At 32.7% G+C, this 14551-nt stretch overlaps 3 protein-coding genes across 3 annotated transcripts; 1 reads left to right on the top strand and 2 right to left on the bottom strand.

The window, feature by feature from the left end:
- Nucleotides 1–3245: 3245 nt before the first annotated feature.
- LOC18011075 (TMV resistance protein N) lies at nucleotides 3246–3937 on the bottom strand. Its single transcript, XM_006392792.1, has 2 exons — nucleotides 3423–3937; nucleotides 3246–3330 (listed from the first exon to the last, which is right to left on the bottom strand). The coding sequence occupies exons 1-2, from the start codon at nucleotides 3935–3937 to the stop codon at nucleotides 3246–3248; spliced, it is 600 nt and encodes a 199-aa protein (XP_006392854.1).
- Nucleotides 3938–11139: 7202 nt separating this feature from the next.
- On the top strand, nucleotides 11140–12572 carry LOC18010915. Its single transcript, XM_006392791.2, has 3 exons — nucleotides 11140–11331; nucleotides 11853–12058; nucleotides 12144–12572. The coding sequence occupies exons 1-3, from the start codon at nucleotides 11242–11244 to the stop codon at nucleotides 12373–12375; spliced, it is 528 nt and encodes a 175-aa protein (XP_006392853.1). The 5' UTR covers nucleotides 11140–11241; the 3' UTR covers nucleotides 12376–12572.
- On the bottom strand, nucleotides 12525–14459 carry LOC18011064 (lanC-like protein GCR2). Its single transcript, XM_006392790.2, has 6 exons — nucleotides 14271–14459; nucleotides 13830–14008; nucleotides 13630–13741; nucleotides 13442–13558; nucleotides 13036–13350; nucleotides 12525–12958 (listed from the first exon to the last, which is right to left on the bottom strand). Exons 1-6 carry the CDS (start codon nucleotides 14436–14438, stop codon nucleotides 12620–12622), a joined length of 1230 nt encoding a protein of 409 aa, XP_006392852.1. The 5' UTR covers nucleotides 14439–14459; the 3' UTR covers nucleotides 12525–12619.
- Nucleotides 14460–14551: the final 92 nt, after the last annotated feature.

The raw sequence follows: 14551 nt of genomic DNA, 5'->3' as shown, positions 1-14551 counted from the left end.
GGAAAAAAGTGAAGTTGAGATGACAAAGGAACTGTTCAATGAATCTCCTCAAGGTAACAACATGGAAAGCATTTTACATACGGACAGAACTACAACGTGACGACACGTGTCCACGTGTCCATGGCATAAGTTAGGCGCCATATTGTCATTTGTCAAAAAGACGTTATAACGATACACGAAAAAAATAACACGAGTTGATGTTGACTAAAGATTTTTTTTTGGATTTCGGATAGTTTTTAACTTTTTTTGTTCACTTTGATTGTTTCAATCTAAGTTACTTATATATGAGAATTTGGAATCTTAACATCCCTGGTTTTTGATGATATTCTCTTCATAATGTCCTTCCACGCTACACATACTTAAATATGAAAGCAAACGCCAATGCCACACTTAACCATAACTTATTCAGTCAGAATGTAAAGCTCATGTTGAGTCTTAATAGAAACCAAAGAAACGATGTGAGTTTATTCTCTTTCGCTGGTTGGAGAATTTAGAAGATGAAGAATGGTTTCGTCTTTTAAAATAAACAATGGTCTATTTCAAGTAAAATAATAATTTTTTGATAGATTTACATCTATAGACTGAATTAAGTATCAAATTTAGGAAACCTTCAAATCAACCAATTGCAGGATATTTATTATCATTAAAAAAAAAATGGAACTACCGCAGCTGTGAATACGTATGAAGAGGCTATATTAAGAGCTAATGACGTTGTCTTGTAGATGAATCCAGGATTTTCCCTTCCCATCATGCATGATGCATGCATAGGATTAGCTTCGTATAATAAAGAAACCGTACTGATCATCAGAGAATGGTTGCCATTGATCCAACAAGCACTCCATTAGAAGTCGAAGCTTAAGCCTTACAGATGGCACTGAAACAACTTAAGAGATTGAACTACTTGAAGGTCACATTTTATGGGATTCTACATTCCTCTCAATCGTGCGCTTAATGTTTCTATGGATCCTCTTCAATAATCACACTGGAGATATTCAATGTTATCAGCATATCTAGGAGACATAAAGAAGCTAATTTGTGGGAGTTGCAACTGACAATTTCCTCAAGATCTCAATAGATGCAAAATAACATGGCTGATGCAAAAGAAGCTAAGCTAACATTTTAAACTAGGTAATAACTCGGAGAAAAAAAAAGAACTTGGAAAAATGTGCCTTAAAAGTTCATGTCAATGAATAAATGGACGACCAAAAAAAATGTACATAGTTTAAAATTCTATAGCCGTATATTTGACCATATATCAACTACAATAGTTGTAACAATTTTATTTATTGTTGCAGTTGTTTTATTTATAAAATTTTCATGGTATAAGAATCGATATTATTCTCAGAATATGCTCTTTTGAAATAAGCGGTATATACTTGACTAATTGAATCTGTTTGATAACAACTGAATTCCGTATTTGATTAACCACTACATCACCAAGATCAACGCCACTTGCTTAGAGTCGTCGTATTAAAATACATGTTGGATAAATATTTCAAGAATTGGACCACACTCTAATATATTAATTAGAATAAAAATGAAGAACATAACTTCTTTTTTTTTGTCAATAATCTAACATCTCCGTCTGTGGTGTCGATTTTGTGTTATCATTGTAATAACAAGTGGATTAATCAAATTACTTATTTGTCATTCTACAGAGGACCAGCTTTTACCTTTCTTTTTTTTGTACGGTAACCACGTTTGCCGAATATATTATTATTAAGAGTTTGATTAATCCACTTGTTATGTTACGTACGGTTTGAATTTTCCCAGCTTTGGGTTTGTAGATGCCAAATTGTCGCGAACAAAATATACAATGGTTGGTTCATAAATCATAAAAAAAAACGCATTACGAGTTATATTTTAAAAACTTATATCTCTCTCTCTATATATATATATATATGTATATCTTTGATATCATTAAATCTAAATTAATCTTGAAAGTCATATGAGGATATCATTTTCAAAAGATTAGACAAAGATATATATAAACCTTGATTAACCCAAAGCACGATATATACTATCGTTATGGAATCTTCCTAGTGGAACTTAAAGGATTAGGGTTTCTACCAGTCAATAGTTTTTGAGCTAACAGCCAATATAAGCTACTTTTTTTGGTGATAGATGGCTACTTGTTCACATTCTCACGTTTTGATTTTTGATAATGTAAGTTTACCAATTTTTACCATAATATTCATCAGATTTTTAAAAATGATTCCTTTAATATATACGCTAGCATATTGAAATATAAATACAAAAAGAAAAATAATTTCATTAATCTATTAAAACTAGCATTTATTTTTTAGTTATTCTATAAAACTTGATACAATTCAATTTTTTCAGTTAACAGTTATTCAGCTATTCCATTATTTATAATTTTTTATTATGCTATTATCTGATAACCAATCATATCTCATTTTGATTTATAATTTATCATTTAGTTTTACTCTGATTGATAAAATCTGAGTCTGGTTTAGACCTATAAACCGAATTTGATTCAGATTTGATCCAGTTCGTTTTACTTCCTTCAAGACAAAAAAAATGGTTTTACTTCCTTCTGGTTCAAAACTCAAAAGCAATATAAAATTTGATGGGCTTTTCAATCCAAATCTATCTTAGGTCCATTTAAAAATCTGACGGGCTTTGCTTTAGTACATCTCTTTTGTTACCGTTTACAAAAATAATGAAATTAACGGTATAAAAAATGACACTACCATTATTTGTACTGCAAAATATCTCTTATCACCTTACTGTTTTTTTTTTTTTTTTTTTTTAACTATTATTATTACATTATCGGTCGGAAAAGAAAAAAGAAAAAACTATTACATCATTTTCCGCTAAACATTGTTTTACCGTTTCGTCATTAATTCGCATAGGTTCCATTTCCTGTTCATTTTCTTGTAACCAAGCTGATTTATTTATATGCACACCTTTTTTTTTAGATGTTTCTATGATGATGTTGAATAGGAACAAAAAAATTTCAGTATTAGAAAGAAAGAATTTTATTTTATTTGTTGATTTAAAAAAAACAATATATTACTTGCCACACACACAAAAAAACTACAAATAATAAAGAAGATTATAGAAATCCTCTTCAAAAAAAGTTGCTGCCTCAACTATCGAAGTTGGGATGTATATATGCATGAATGGAATCAATTGAATTAATTAATCATAGGAACTTTTTAAAAATCTATATATCGAAAGAAGCATTCTAATTTGGAGTTAATCAAAAGCTCTTCCAACGCTTAAGCATTTTCATCTTCATCCTCTAACTCCACCAACCTCTCAACGATAACGTCCGATGCAATCATGACAACCTCCGATAAATTCCTAAAATACGCCCAAGAAGAAATTGTGAGTTAAAAATTTAAATTTAAATATAATATTTGATTACATATAATGGAAACTCAAATTAAAATTACCCTTTACAGGAATCGAACGTAAGTCCAACGATATCTTTAGCTTCTTGAAGAGCCCATCTAAACCGTTGGATTTCATCATCAGGACATCTCACCCTTTCGATCATAACATCGAGTTGTGAAGGTTTGACATCGAAAAATATCGGTATGACCCTTTTCTTGGACTCCATTATAAGAGCAAGCTCGTGCAAACAGCAATAAGAATTGCAATAGTTGGGAGAAAACACGGTTACAGCGACTTTAGAAGTGAGAATCCCTTGGTTGATGTGATCAAAAAGCTTATCTCCTGGTTTCATGCTCTTGATATCCAAGAATGGACGTAAGTTACGGGCTTTGAGATTGTCGTAGAGCAAAGTTGCGATATTTCTCTTTGTGTCGGATCCTCTGTGGTTGATGAACACGTCGTGCAAAGCTTTGGGTTTGGTTGATGATGAAGAAGAGAGAAGATCAAGAAATGGTTTGTTGTTTAGCTGAATGGATTTGGATTGTTTCATGAAGTCAAAAACCCTAGAGATCATGATTTTTTTTTTTTGTGTTGTGTGATGAAATTAGATTGGATCGTTGGGATGATGAATAAAGTTGGTGTGTGTGTGTGTGTGTGTGTATTGTGTAAACTATGTATGTATGCATTTCTGTATATATATAAGGTTTTGAAGTATAATGTCGTGATTTAATGGGCTTGAATCGGAGAAGAAGACAAGAAGAGAAGTGGTGGATTTTGAACAACAGCTAGATGAATGTTTAATAGACGTTCCGCGTCAAGAAAAATAGTTTTCACTGTATTTTATTATTTATAATATATTATTATACCATACACGTTTCTCTCTCTATTTTTTTTTTTAGTGATAGCTACTATAATTAGTTTTGACAAGAAATATATCTTCAAATATGTAATGACCATATAATTTTCCAATGTGCGAAGATATCATCATCATAAGTATATAAAATTAAGTTATTATTAGACCCAAATGCTCAATAAGATTTTTTCATATATCTTTGTCAAAAAAAAAAAAAATTCTTATTAGTCATTTAATTTACTTTATGATGTTCTGCATTTACCTAGATTGTTTGAATTTTGTTATAAAAAAATTGTAATTAATCATTAAAGTATAAGACACAATTTCTACTAAAGATAATAGAAAAGTAATCTAAAATTTTGACGGAACAAAATGAAACAAGTATCAATGGTTTTCTCATGTGACCTATATTATATTGAGACAATAGCAACTTTAAATTTTGTTATAAAAGTCTCAACAGAGAATCACCTAGAATTATATAAATTGTTATTATACACAAAAGATTTATATATTTCAGCATATGATATGTATTTTGTTGAGTACTAAATAATCTATATAAGTCTACATATGTGGACAAGTAGGTACTAACATGGGTGCGTTAAATTAATGTTTTGTATTTCATGAATTCCTAATTAATAAATTAATAAAAAATAATTCTAAGTAAAACACTAGACATATTTGATTTGAATGTAAGTTATAAGAAGAATGAAGAATAAGAAAGGTATAGGTAAAAAATGTAGTCGTTGAAACAGGTTTGACCATTTCCCGTCAAATAAGCTACCGATGTGGTTGAAGTTTTCTTTCCTCTTCTATGAGCTAAAAAAGAGTAAAAGACATACGTTTTTCTTTTGCTTTTTGTTGTCTTTATATAGTATCAAAAAGTGTATATATCATAACAATATGGCTACTTCAGAAAGAACAATACAAAATAAATTGGTTATTTCAAGTGAAGCAATAAACTTGATTTAATTAACTTGATCATATTTCCGTGCTATCAAATATTTCGAGCTACCAATTGGTGTGACCGAAGATAATACAACTACTGTATTATGTTAGTTAAAAAGCTTCTTAATATTGTAGTAAGCATCATGCATCAACAATGAACAATACAATAAATGATTTTCTTATGCAGCCTAATACATGTTTTTTTTTTTTGAACAAAGCCTAATAAAATTTTACTACTCCCTCCGTTTCACAAAGAGTGTCATTCTGACATTTTTCACACTTATTAAGAAAACTATTAAAAATATTATTTTGCCCTTTATTAATGTATTAAATAACTTTTTTTCTCTAATTAATACATTAAATCAATAAATCAATAGGGTCAAAACTGGAATATTATTTAAAATTTTGCATTGAAAATATAAAACGATATTTTTTGTAAAACAAAAATAAAATTTTAAAACGACAATCTTTGTGAAACGAAAGGAATAGCTAATAACTTGAAATTTAACAATCTTTGCTTTTGGCGCTCACAACCCACACATATACATTTCTATATTTGAACATGATTTAATACATAACGATCACACTAGTACATAAACCATTAAAATAATGTTTTTAATGACAAAAACAATTATATATGTACGAAGAAAATATACGATCGCTTGGATCTTAACATAAAACGGGACTATAAATTTAAAGACCTTTAAATATCTAACTCATGTTTTAAAAAAAAAAAAAGATATATGTTTTTAGGATTTTCGAAATTTACAATATAATTACATAAAGCTTATGTTCTCTTTCGATTATAGTTTAGCCGACAAAGGTTACATACTTTCCACAAATACGCTGAGAGAATCAAGTCAAGATGGAGACAAGAAAACATAGGTGTATTTTGATTGTTTTTTTTTTTGTTTCTAATTACTACGTATGGTCAGTTGAATACGTGCAATAGTCTGATAAAATACGTAATTATCAAAGAACTTTTTCTCGAGCACACGATGGAATCATGGAAGTAAGGATAAAGACTTGTCCTTTGACTTGAAGACAATGAAAAAAACTGGACAGCAAAACAAAGGAACACAAGAAAGTATTGGGCCAAACTCGACAAAGCCCATCCAGTTAGGCTGTTTCTTTTTTTTTTTTGGTCAAACGGATGTTTCATTTTCTAATATTCGAAAGCTTTCTTTCGCAAATTGATTTATTCATGACAACTTGTTGACGGATACTTATCATGTGGAATGTGGTGGTTTGTGTTAATGCTGTTAATATGTCATCAGATTTGTATATGGCATATTATTTTATTGACAACAAAAATTATTCACAAAAAAAAAAATTATTCACGGATCCTACAAATTATCCAACCATTGAAACCGTTGCTAATGGTTTTCTACTTTTCTTACACGGCTGTAAAAATGTTCCGAAAATGACCGACACTTATGGTAAAAATGCAATTGCTATTTTACATTCTCTTCAAAAAAAAAAAATGCAATTGCTAACCATAATGCAAGTTTATTTGTGTTATTTGTGTGGGCCGGTAAAAGTGTAATATAAAATTCGAACTAAGACACTAAATCCAACTTATGATCATAAATTAGTGTCAACTCTTTTTGACATTATTAGCCTCCACTAATCAAATCGCTTTTTCTTTGTTTTTAACTAGTTTCGACCATGTGATATCTAGCAATTAAACTGACACAACTTTTACCTGCAATAGTCCAAAGATTATCGATTACGTGGAATTATTGGCCAAAGACTAGATGCAAGTCCGTGACGGCGACAGAGCCGTAGCCTAACCGGTTAAATCTCCGGTTAACAATATATTGTATTGACGACATAAAATTTTATTTTTTCTGAGATAAGTTGTCTTATAAAATATACTTAAAATAGTTATCCATTTTTAAAATTATTAATAGAGAATAAAAGTTATAGTAATATTTAATGTACTTATTTTAGGATGGCTAGATAATTGAGAAAAGAAAATAGGAGACAAATACTTAAAAGAAAAGGGAAAACAAAATACTTGATGGAAAAAATCTTAAATAAGTTGGACAAACTGAAATCGGACAATTAAATTAATGGAGTCAATAATAGGAATTTTGCATTTAATCTCTTTCAGTCAACCGAATTTTTGAATTCAAGAAAATCTTCTTTATATAAAAGGGATTACTTTGCTGGCTTCCAAGGCTATCCATGTCAGCCAATTTAATCAGAAAAATAATCAGCCAATCACAACCTCTTATAATGCCAAAACACTTCCATCTAATTAAACGATTTATCTGCAACTTTACAAAACTTTAACAATTCATGCCCTAAAAAAAAAATGTACAACGTCTAACAAATCACACGCGGCCACGGAAGACGAATCAATAAAGTCCCAATTTTAAAAGCCCATATTTGGAGTCCAGCCCACATAGAAAACTCAAATCAAAGATCAATTCATCCCTTTCATCGCTACTTTTCTGACATAAAATTCTGAAACTATTCTTCTTCCCTCTCTCCAATACATCTGAAACAAAAATCATAGCTCAATCAAAGGTATCTTCCATTACAATTGAACTTCAAACTTAATCACCCCCACAAACTCCATCTCATCCCACATTCTATTGTTATAAATACCCACTATGTGGAATCTCAAATATCAACCCTTCTAATAAGTAATAACTCCCACATCGCCACCATCTCTCCATCCTCTTTATATAGAACTTGCTCAACCCCAAAATACAAATCACAAAATCTGCTTACACAACATATACGTTCACAGTCATGGCATCCTCTGGCTCAAATCCTCAACCAAAAATCCACCGCCACGTCTTCTTGAATCATGTCGATTCCGGTGTAAGCAATCTATGTACTTTACGCTCTTTTTTAATGGTTCTATCAAAGAATTTCTCATTTGGGTGAATCGTACTGAATATGTGATTTGGAATTTCGTTTTGAAATTTTGCAGCTTTACCGGTTGATATTGAAGAGGCTTTTCATGAGCAAAGTCAACAACAACACAACACTTTCTATATCTTGGATCGTGAAATTCATGAGCCTGTGCCTCACTCTCTGTACCTTATATGTTGAATTAGTCCTTGAGTCTGTTCCATTTCTTTAGAATCAGTTTTCCTATATGTGAACTAAAGTCGTTACAGTTTATCTAAACTTAGTCTGCAATATTTAGCCTTCTAATATTTGATTGGATTTCTCTTTATCTATACCATATTTAGTCTACGCTATGAGTTCTGAATGCGTTTTTTTTTTGTGTTTCGATACTATAGGAAGATTAGATTCCTGTCTTGATTGGAACTGTTACCAATGATTTGAAGGTACACAAGATTCCAACTATCAAAGTAATTGTCGTGAGGTTCACAGAAAGAGTCTCGCATAGAGAAAACTGATGGCGAGTGCTTAACCTTTCACCTTTCACCAGCTCGCCCTCGGAGCTCCATGGGCTAAAACATGGTATTTCTCTAACCTAAGACATAATTAAATTACCTTATGGAACATGTTTTGGCTGGTAGGAAAATCCATAAGAAAGGGGTAAAAGTGGTTCGAGTAGGAATATATGTTGTGTGAAATGAGTTGTAAAGATATGGTCATCCATCATTTTAAATGAGTTAGAAATCAACCTTGAAGTGGTTTGAATCTATTGATGTCTTAACGTATAATAATATGCTACAAATGGGAAAATTGATAACATACTCATCGTTGTCAAAGAAAATCTTTGTAAAACGAACAACAAGAACTTTGTTCAGTTAAATCTACAAAAAAACTGATACCAATCATATATACTTCTTGATAGATCTTTGCTTTGCTAAATCCTCACAAAATGTTAGAATACAGAAACATTTTAGTATTTAATACAGATTCAAACATGGTTACTATTTAGTATTTGATCTCAGTATATGGCTTCTGAGAAATATAGAGGAAACAGAAACATGAAGTTCATATGGTAGGTGTGGTGATTATACAACTTGGACGGAAAAGAAAAAAGCAAGCTATCTGAAGATGTTTAATAAAGATAAAGCTGCTATGAATTACCACAGAGATAGAAGAATGATAGATTGATGGTTAATGGTGAATATAAAAAGTGAAAAATCATTGGAAACTGTAGCTGATAAGTTGAGAAGCGGTAAGGATATATCAAAATCAGAGAGGTCTTAAGCTTAGAAAAGACAAATAAGAGATTTTTTGGGGTCCAAGTGAAGATGGAAAATGATGGAGTTAGCTGATGGTGTGATAGGAGTAGAGAGATTCAAAATTAGAGGATAGGGCTAGAGTTCATCACGAATTTGATGGTCAAAAGTTGAGTGCAAGAACACTTAGTGAGTTGTTGTCATTGTTGTCAAAAAATAAAAAAAGAACACTTAGTGAGCTATAAGATTATTACGAGTGATCAAGGATAATGAAAAATTTATAAGTAAGAGATGAAAGATCGGGTATTCTCTAAGAGAAACCACATTCTCTTATAAATAAATTAATTATGCTTTGGCGTTTGGAAAGTTAATTGAAGTTGACACAAATGGGAGTCAAAAGAATTGAAGCTAAGATGCTATAAAAACAGTGTAGTACACTAGCTGGTCTTGGTAAAAGTTATAATGTTTCCTGATTAAGATTGATGTAAGTAATATAAAAAAATAGTAACTGCCCAATTTTTTTTTGCATATACATATTTTTTGTAAGCTTTGTTTCAGGATCAAAATTTTCCTACTAAGATATACAATATTTGATAGTTGAACACTTTTCTATATATCTTAGTGCTAATAATGCCAATACTGTAATTAAGATATTGTTTTAATTTTTAAAGAAAAATGTGGAAGCTCTAGCTTTTGGAGCGGATGGTGTAAGTTGAAGATGAGGCGTTTATTTCGATGGTGGATACGTTTGGTTTTTCTGTATTAGTTGTTGATTTGTTGGTTACTGTAAATATATTAAATCTGTTTAAAACTATTTGTTAAATTTTAAAATAAATATTGTCTCAACTGTATAAATATAGTATAGATAAGAGCGAATCTACTTAAACTTAAAGCATATAAAGTTCATATTTTGTTTTAAAATTTCAAATCTTCAAACAGACAATATTATACACTCCCTAGATATCAAAGCTATGAGTAATTTGGTTTAATTGATTGTTTCACTCTTTCATATTGATTAATACAGGTAGTGAAAACAATTTTAACATTTGAAAATAATTAAGTTATTTTATTGTAACATTTTCTCTTCTAAAGTCTACTTCTAATTTTGTAAATAAAGGTTTGGGTTTACTATATATAGGGTTTAAATCTACTATCACATTTAAAGCATTCGAATTAATAGGATTGTTTTTAAAAATTTAAAAGTTGTTATCATTTATTAGTAAAAATGACATATTTTAAAACATAAATTAACAAAATCTATTAAAACATAATCCACGCATAGTGCGGAGCAAATCCTAGTTACAAATATTTAAAAAATTATCAGGGCAAGTGCAACCATCCGCCCATAAACCATGCACATTTATTTACACGACCAGACTATACACATGACTATACCACCCGATCATCCGTTAGATCTAAAACATTCAATTTGACTTCATTAAGACGGTGACTGTTCAAACGCATTCAATTCAATTCAGTTCCATTCTAAATTCAATTTTCTTCTTAATCTTTCATTAACATTGCTAATTTACGTTTCTTTTCCACATGAAACCAGTCGAACAGTTCCAAAATAGTTACGATTTATTTTTGTGGAAATTATTTTAACAACTTTAATTATTAAACAAGGTATGATCCCTTTAATTAACCCGTAGATAAAGCAAATGAAACCCCACCTGCACCACGTGCAGGAGGCCTAATTATTGTAAATTTGTAATTAACGTATATATACTTACTTAAGTTTTTTTCCTTTATTTATTGTAATTGTTTTTTTTTGAGGTTTAATAATAATAAATAAATAAAGGAAAAAAAAACACAATTTCGTGAGAGACAGTCTTTTGATTTTCTTTATTCGGTCACAGTCTCTTGACATTTTCTTGATTTACTTATTTAGAGAAAGCGATAAATCACCAGAAAAGCTCTGCTTGTGAAAGAGAAAAAGAGCTCTCAGAGAAAATCGCCATGGCGTCAAAGCTCGTGATCATCATTGTGTTCATTCTAGATCTCATCGCTGTTGGATTAGCCATTGCCGCCGAGCAAAGAAGAAGTGTCGTAAGAACCATTCCCTCTCTCATTCTTCTTTACTGTTCGTTGCTCTCTTTCAGATTTTTGCTCTCCTTGTTTGGTTATGAGATTTTCTATCGATATCTGGATAATTTCTCGGGATAGTGTATAGACTTCAAATAAGCTGTGAATTTTGGTTTGGAATCTCTGTCGGTGCGATATCTTGTAGTGGACTCCTTTTCAGATCTGATTCAAAAATCATGTTTCCTGAGCTGTAAATTGTAATCTAGCAGTAAAAATCGTCCTAAATGGAAGTTTTATCAAGATTTTGGGATGAATTTGAAAACGATTCATGTGTATGAGTTCGATTTGTAGTATCCTGTAACCGGAATTCTCTCTCAAGCTTTAGATTATAGAGAATCTTAGTAGATAATTGTAGCTTGTTGGCTAGATCTCAATGTATCTAGTTTTTTGTTGTAGATGTAGAGAAACTTTCAGAATTAAGTGGTTGGATGTAAAGAAAATGGCTGAAGATATATCTTCTTTAAGGATCTTTGATTGTTGTGCAGGGGAAAGTTGTGCCAGACAAGGAGAAGGTATACGAGTACTGTGAGTATGGCTCAGACATAGCTACAAGTTATGGAGCTGGTGCATTTGTGCTTCTCTTCACCAGTCAAGTCATTATTATGGTGGCTAGCCGGTGCTTCTGCTGCGGCAAGGCTCTTAACCCCGGTGGCTCAAGAGCTTGTGCCATCATGCTCTTCCTCATTTGCTGGTATAACTTAAAGCAATAGAGAAGTCTCTGTTACAGGTTTCATGAATTTGACTTGTGACCCATCATTCTCTTTGGCTTTTGACAGGGTGTTCTTCTTGATTGCTGAGGTATGTTTGCTCGCGGCATCAATCAGAAACGCGTACCACACTAAGTACAGGAACATGTGGAACATCAATGAGCCTCCAAGCTGTGAAGTGATCCGTAAAGGAGTGTTTGCAGCTGGTGCTTCATTCGCACTCTTCACTGCTATCGTTTCTCAGTTCTATTACGTTTGCTATTCTCGTGCCCGAGATGATTACAAAAACCCACCTTACTAGTGAGATCCAGACAAGAAAAAAAAACATAAACCCTGAAACTGTTTGTCCATTTGATTCCCTCACTGATCTTTAGGTTATTAAAAATTCGATGATGTTAGTGATTTGCTTCTTGCTTGTATTCGTTTGTGAATCACATTGCCTTTTGGTTTGTTGTGATGTATAAATTCCTTATATAATATAGACAGCTATTCTACATTCAGGTTCTAAGGTGGTTGTTACATTGATTGAAGTTTAATACATTTATTTAAAGCTCATATGCTGGAAACAGAGCTCGAGTAGGGTCGTTCATGTCGAAAAACATGTAGGCCATTCCTCCTATACCTTCAAAGAGAGAGAAGGGTCTATCTCCTCCATGCATTTCACCTTCTGAGATAAGCTTCTCAGATTTATCGAGTAGGAAAGATGCGAAAGCCTTTGCTCGGTACAAGTACTCTGGTTTGCCTGTTAACCGGTACAAAGAAAGAAACACGTATGTGTTCCCGCTGATACCATGACAGATTCCTACTCGTTTAAGCAATCCACGGTTCCACACCACTTCTCCTGCCTCCATGGCCGCCTCTACCAATTCCACTGTCCTTAAAACCTGAAAAGTATCCAGAGATATGAGTTTTTGTTTTACCGAGAATAAAAAAAGGGTATAATCAATAATAACACGTTTACCTGAGCTGCCTTTACGAGTGTGAGAGCAACACCAGTAGCGCCGTGACACCAGTGAACAAGGCAATCTGATTCGTTTCCTTCGCTAGATAGGTAATTTCCGCTAGGGAAACGGTGTAGAAACATATAAGCTAGTGTAACTTTAACATCTTGCATTTCATCTTGTTCAAGTTCCATATGCATCAAGACATGCATTATCCCTGCTAAACCGTGCGCAGCACCCCAATACCTCTTCCCATGCCACTCATACATCAACGGGCAACTTCCTCTTTTCCCGAGTTGTCTTCCTTCCCTGAAGATCTCTTCAACCACGGATCTCTGAGGAGATCATGAAGTCATATTGTTCATAACACTAATTTTGAACATTCTTGAGTCAAATAACCAAAAGCAAGTTTTTGAACTTTGTTACCATTCTTGCAGATGAGACAGTGTCCTTCCCGATATGTTTGTTCAAGAACAAACATGCCCACAAGTATCCTGCTCTACCATATAGCAACTCATGCGGCAATCCACTAGGAAGCCTAATCTGTTATGAAAATCAAAAGTTGAGAAAAAGTGCAAGACAATGTCTTTGCACGAGAGCAAAAGAAGAAATACCTCACGGAAATCGGCTAAGTAACGATCCTGCAACTGGTCATCACCGAGATGCTTTGCTACAACAGCACCAAGAGCACATACACCAGCACGGCCACATATGAATGTCAGTCGCCTGTGTAAAACCGCAACCATCACGCACTTTATTACCACTCGAAATGAATATATAGATAAAATGGGTATTCAAAAGGAAAGGCCTTTACTCAGAATCTCTTGAAGCTACATCACAAGCCTCAACAATCTCTAAGCATAGCTTCAGATCGTCTTCGTTTCTTGTGATCTGATAGGATTTGAACAAGAGATAAGCTGTCCCGAGAACTCCAGTATACAGGCTATAGTCTCCAACACGTTTTCCAGATCGTTCCCATGTCTCCCTCACTACCTGAAACAACAAATTACCATAAAACAAGAGAATTCAAAACAGAGTTGCAATTTCAGTATAGACCAAATTCGATGGTTACAGCTACAGAATTCAACAAAGTTGAGATTATTTACATTCCAGATTTCTAGAATCCACTAAATTTCTGTAAAATTCAAAACATGACCAAACCAGATAAACCCAAAACTCGCTCGTCTCAGTACACAGTTTGAAATTACACTAATCAGCTCCAAAAAACCCTACAAACCCTATGAAATTGAGTTACCGTATCTTTGAGGCTTAGAGCATATCTCTGAAGCTTCTCGGAGAATGATCTGTACGGAAGTGAGAGCAGTTTCGTCATCGAATCTTTACCTGCGGAAACAATCTCCTCTTCTCCGACTTCTTCCGGTACAAATTCCGGTATCTCATTTCGGAAAAATCGCTCTCCCATCTCTCTCTCACTCTCGGCGGTTGAAGATCGAGCAAGTGACACATCGTTGCGGTTTATAATTTTAAAAAGCTGATGCAGCAGATGAAACCATTTAATGGGCCTTTTAGTGAGGC

The sequence above is a fragment of the Eutrema salsugineum genome, unplaced genomic scaffold, assembly GCF_000478725.1.
Source record: "Eutrema salsugineum unplaced genomic scaffold, Eutsalg1_0 scaffold_7, whole genome shotgun sequence".
NCBI lineage: Eukaryota > Viridiplantae > Streptophyta > Magnoliopsida > Brassicales > Brassicaceae > Eutrema > Eutrema salsugineum.
Note: the sequence above shows the minus strand (reverse complement) of the source record. Positions and strands in the feature narration are given on the sequence as shown.

Coding starts and splice junctions, on each gene's coding strand:
- LOC18011075 (XM_006392792.1), bottom strand. CDS start 3,937: ATGATCTCTAGGGTTTTTGACTTCATGAAACAATCCAAATCCATTCAG. Junction 3,331..3,422: donor ACGTTCGATTCCTGTAAAGG/GTAATTTTAATT, acceptor GGCGTATTTTAG/GAATTTATCGGAGGTTGTCA.
- LOC18010915 (XM_006392791.2), top strand. CDS start 11,242: ATGGCGTCAAAGCTCGTGATCATCATTGTGTTCATTCTAGATCTCATC. Junction 11,332..11,852: donor CCGAGCAAAGAAGAAGTGTC/GTAAGAACCATT, acceptor ATTGTTGTGCAG/GGGAAAGTTGTGCCAGACAA. Junction 12,059..12,143: donor ATGCTCTTCCTCATTTGCTG/GTATAACTTAAA, acceptor GGCTTTTGACAG/GGTGTTCTTCTTGATTGCTG.
- LOC18011064 (XM_006392790.2), bottom strand. CDS start 14,438: ATGGGAGAGCGATTTTTCCGAAATGAGATACCGGAATTTGTACCGGAA. Junction 14,009..14,270: donor CTCTAAGCCTCAAAGATACG/GTAACTCAATTT, acceptor TTGTTGTTTCAG/GTAGTGAGGGAGACATGGGA. Junction 13,742..13,829: donor GTAGCTTCAAGAGATTCTGA/GTAAAGGCCTTT, acceptor GGTTTTACACAG/GCGACTGACATTCATATGTG.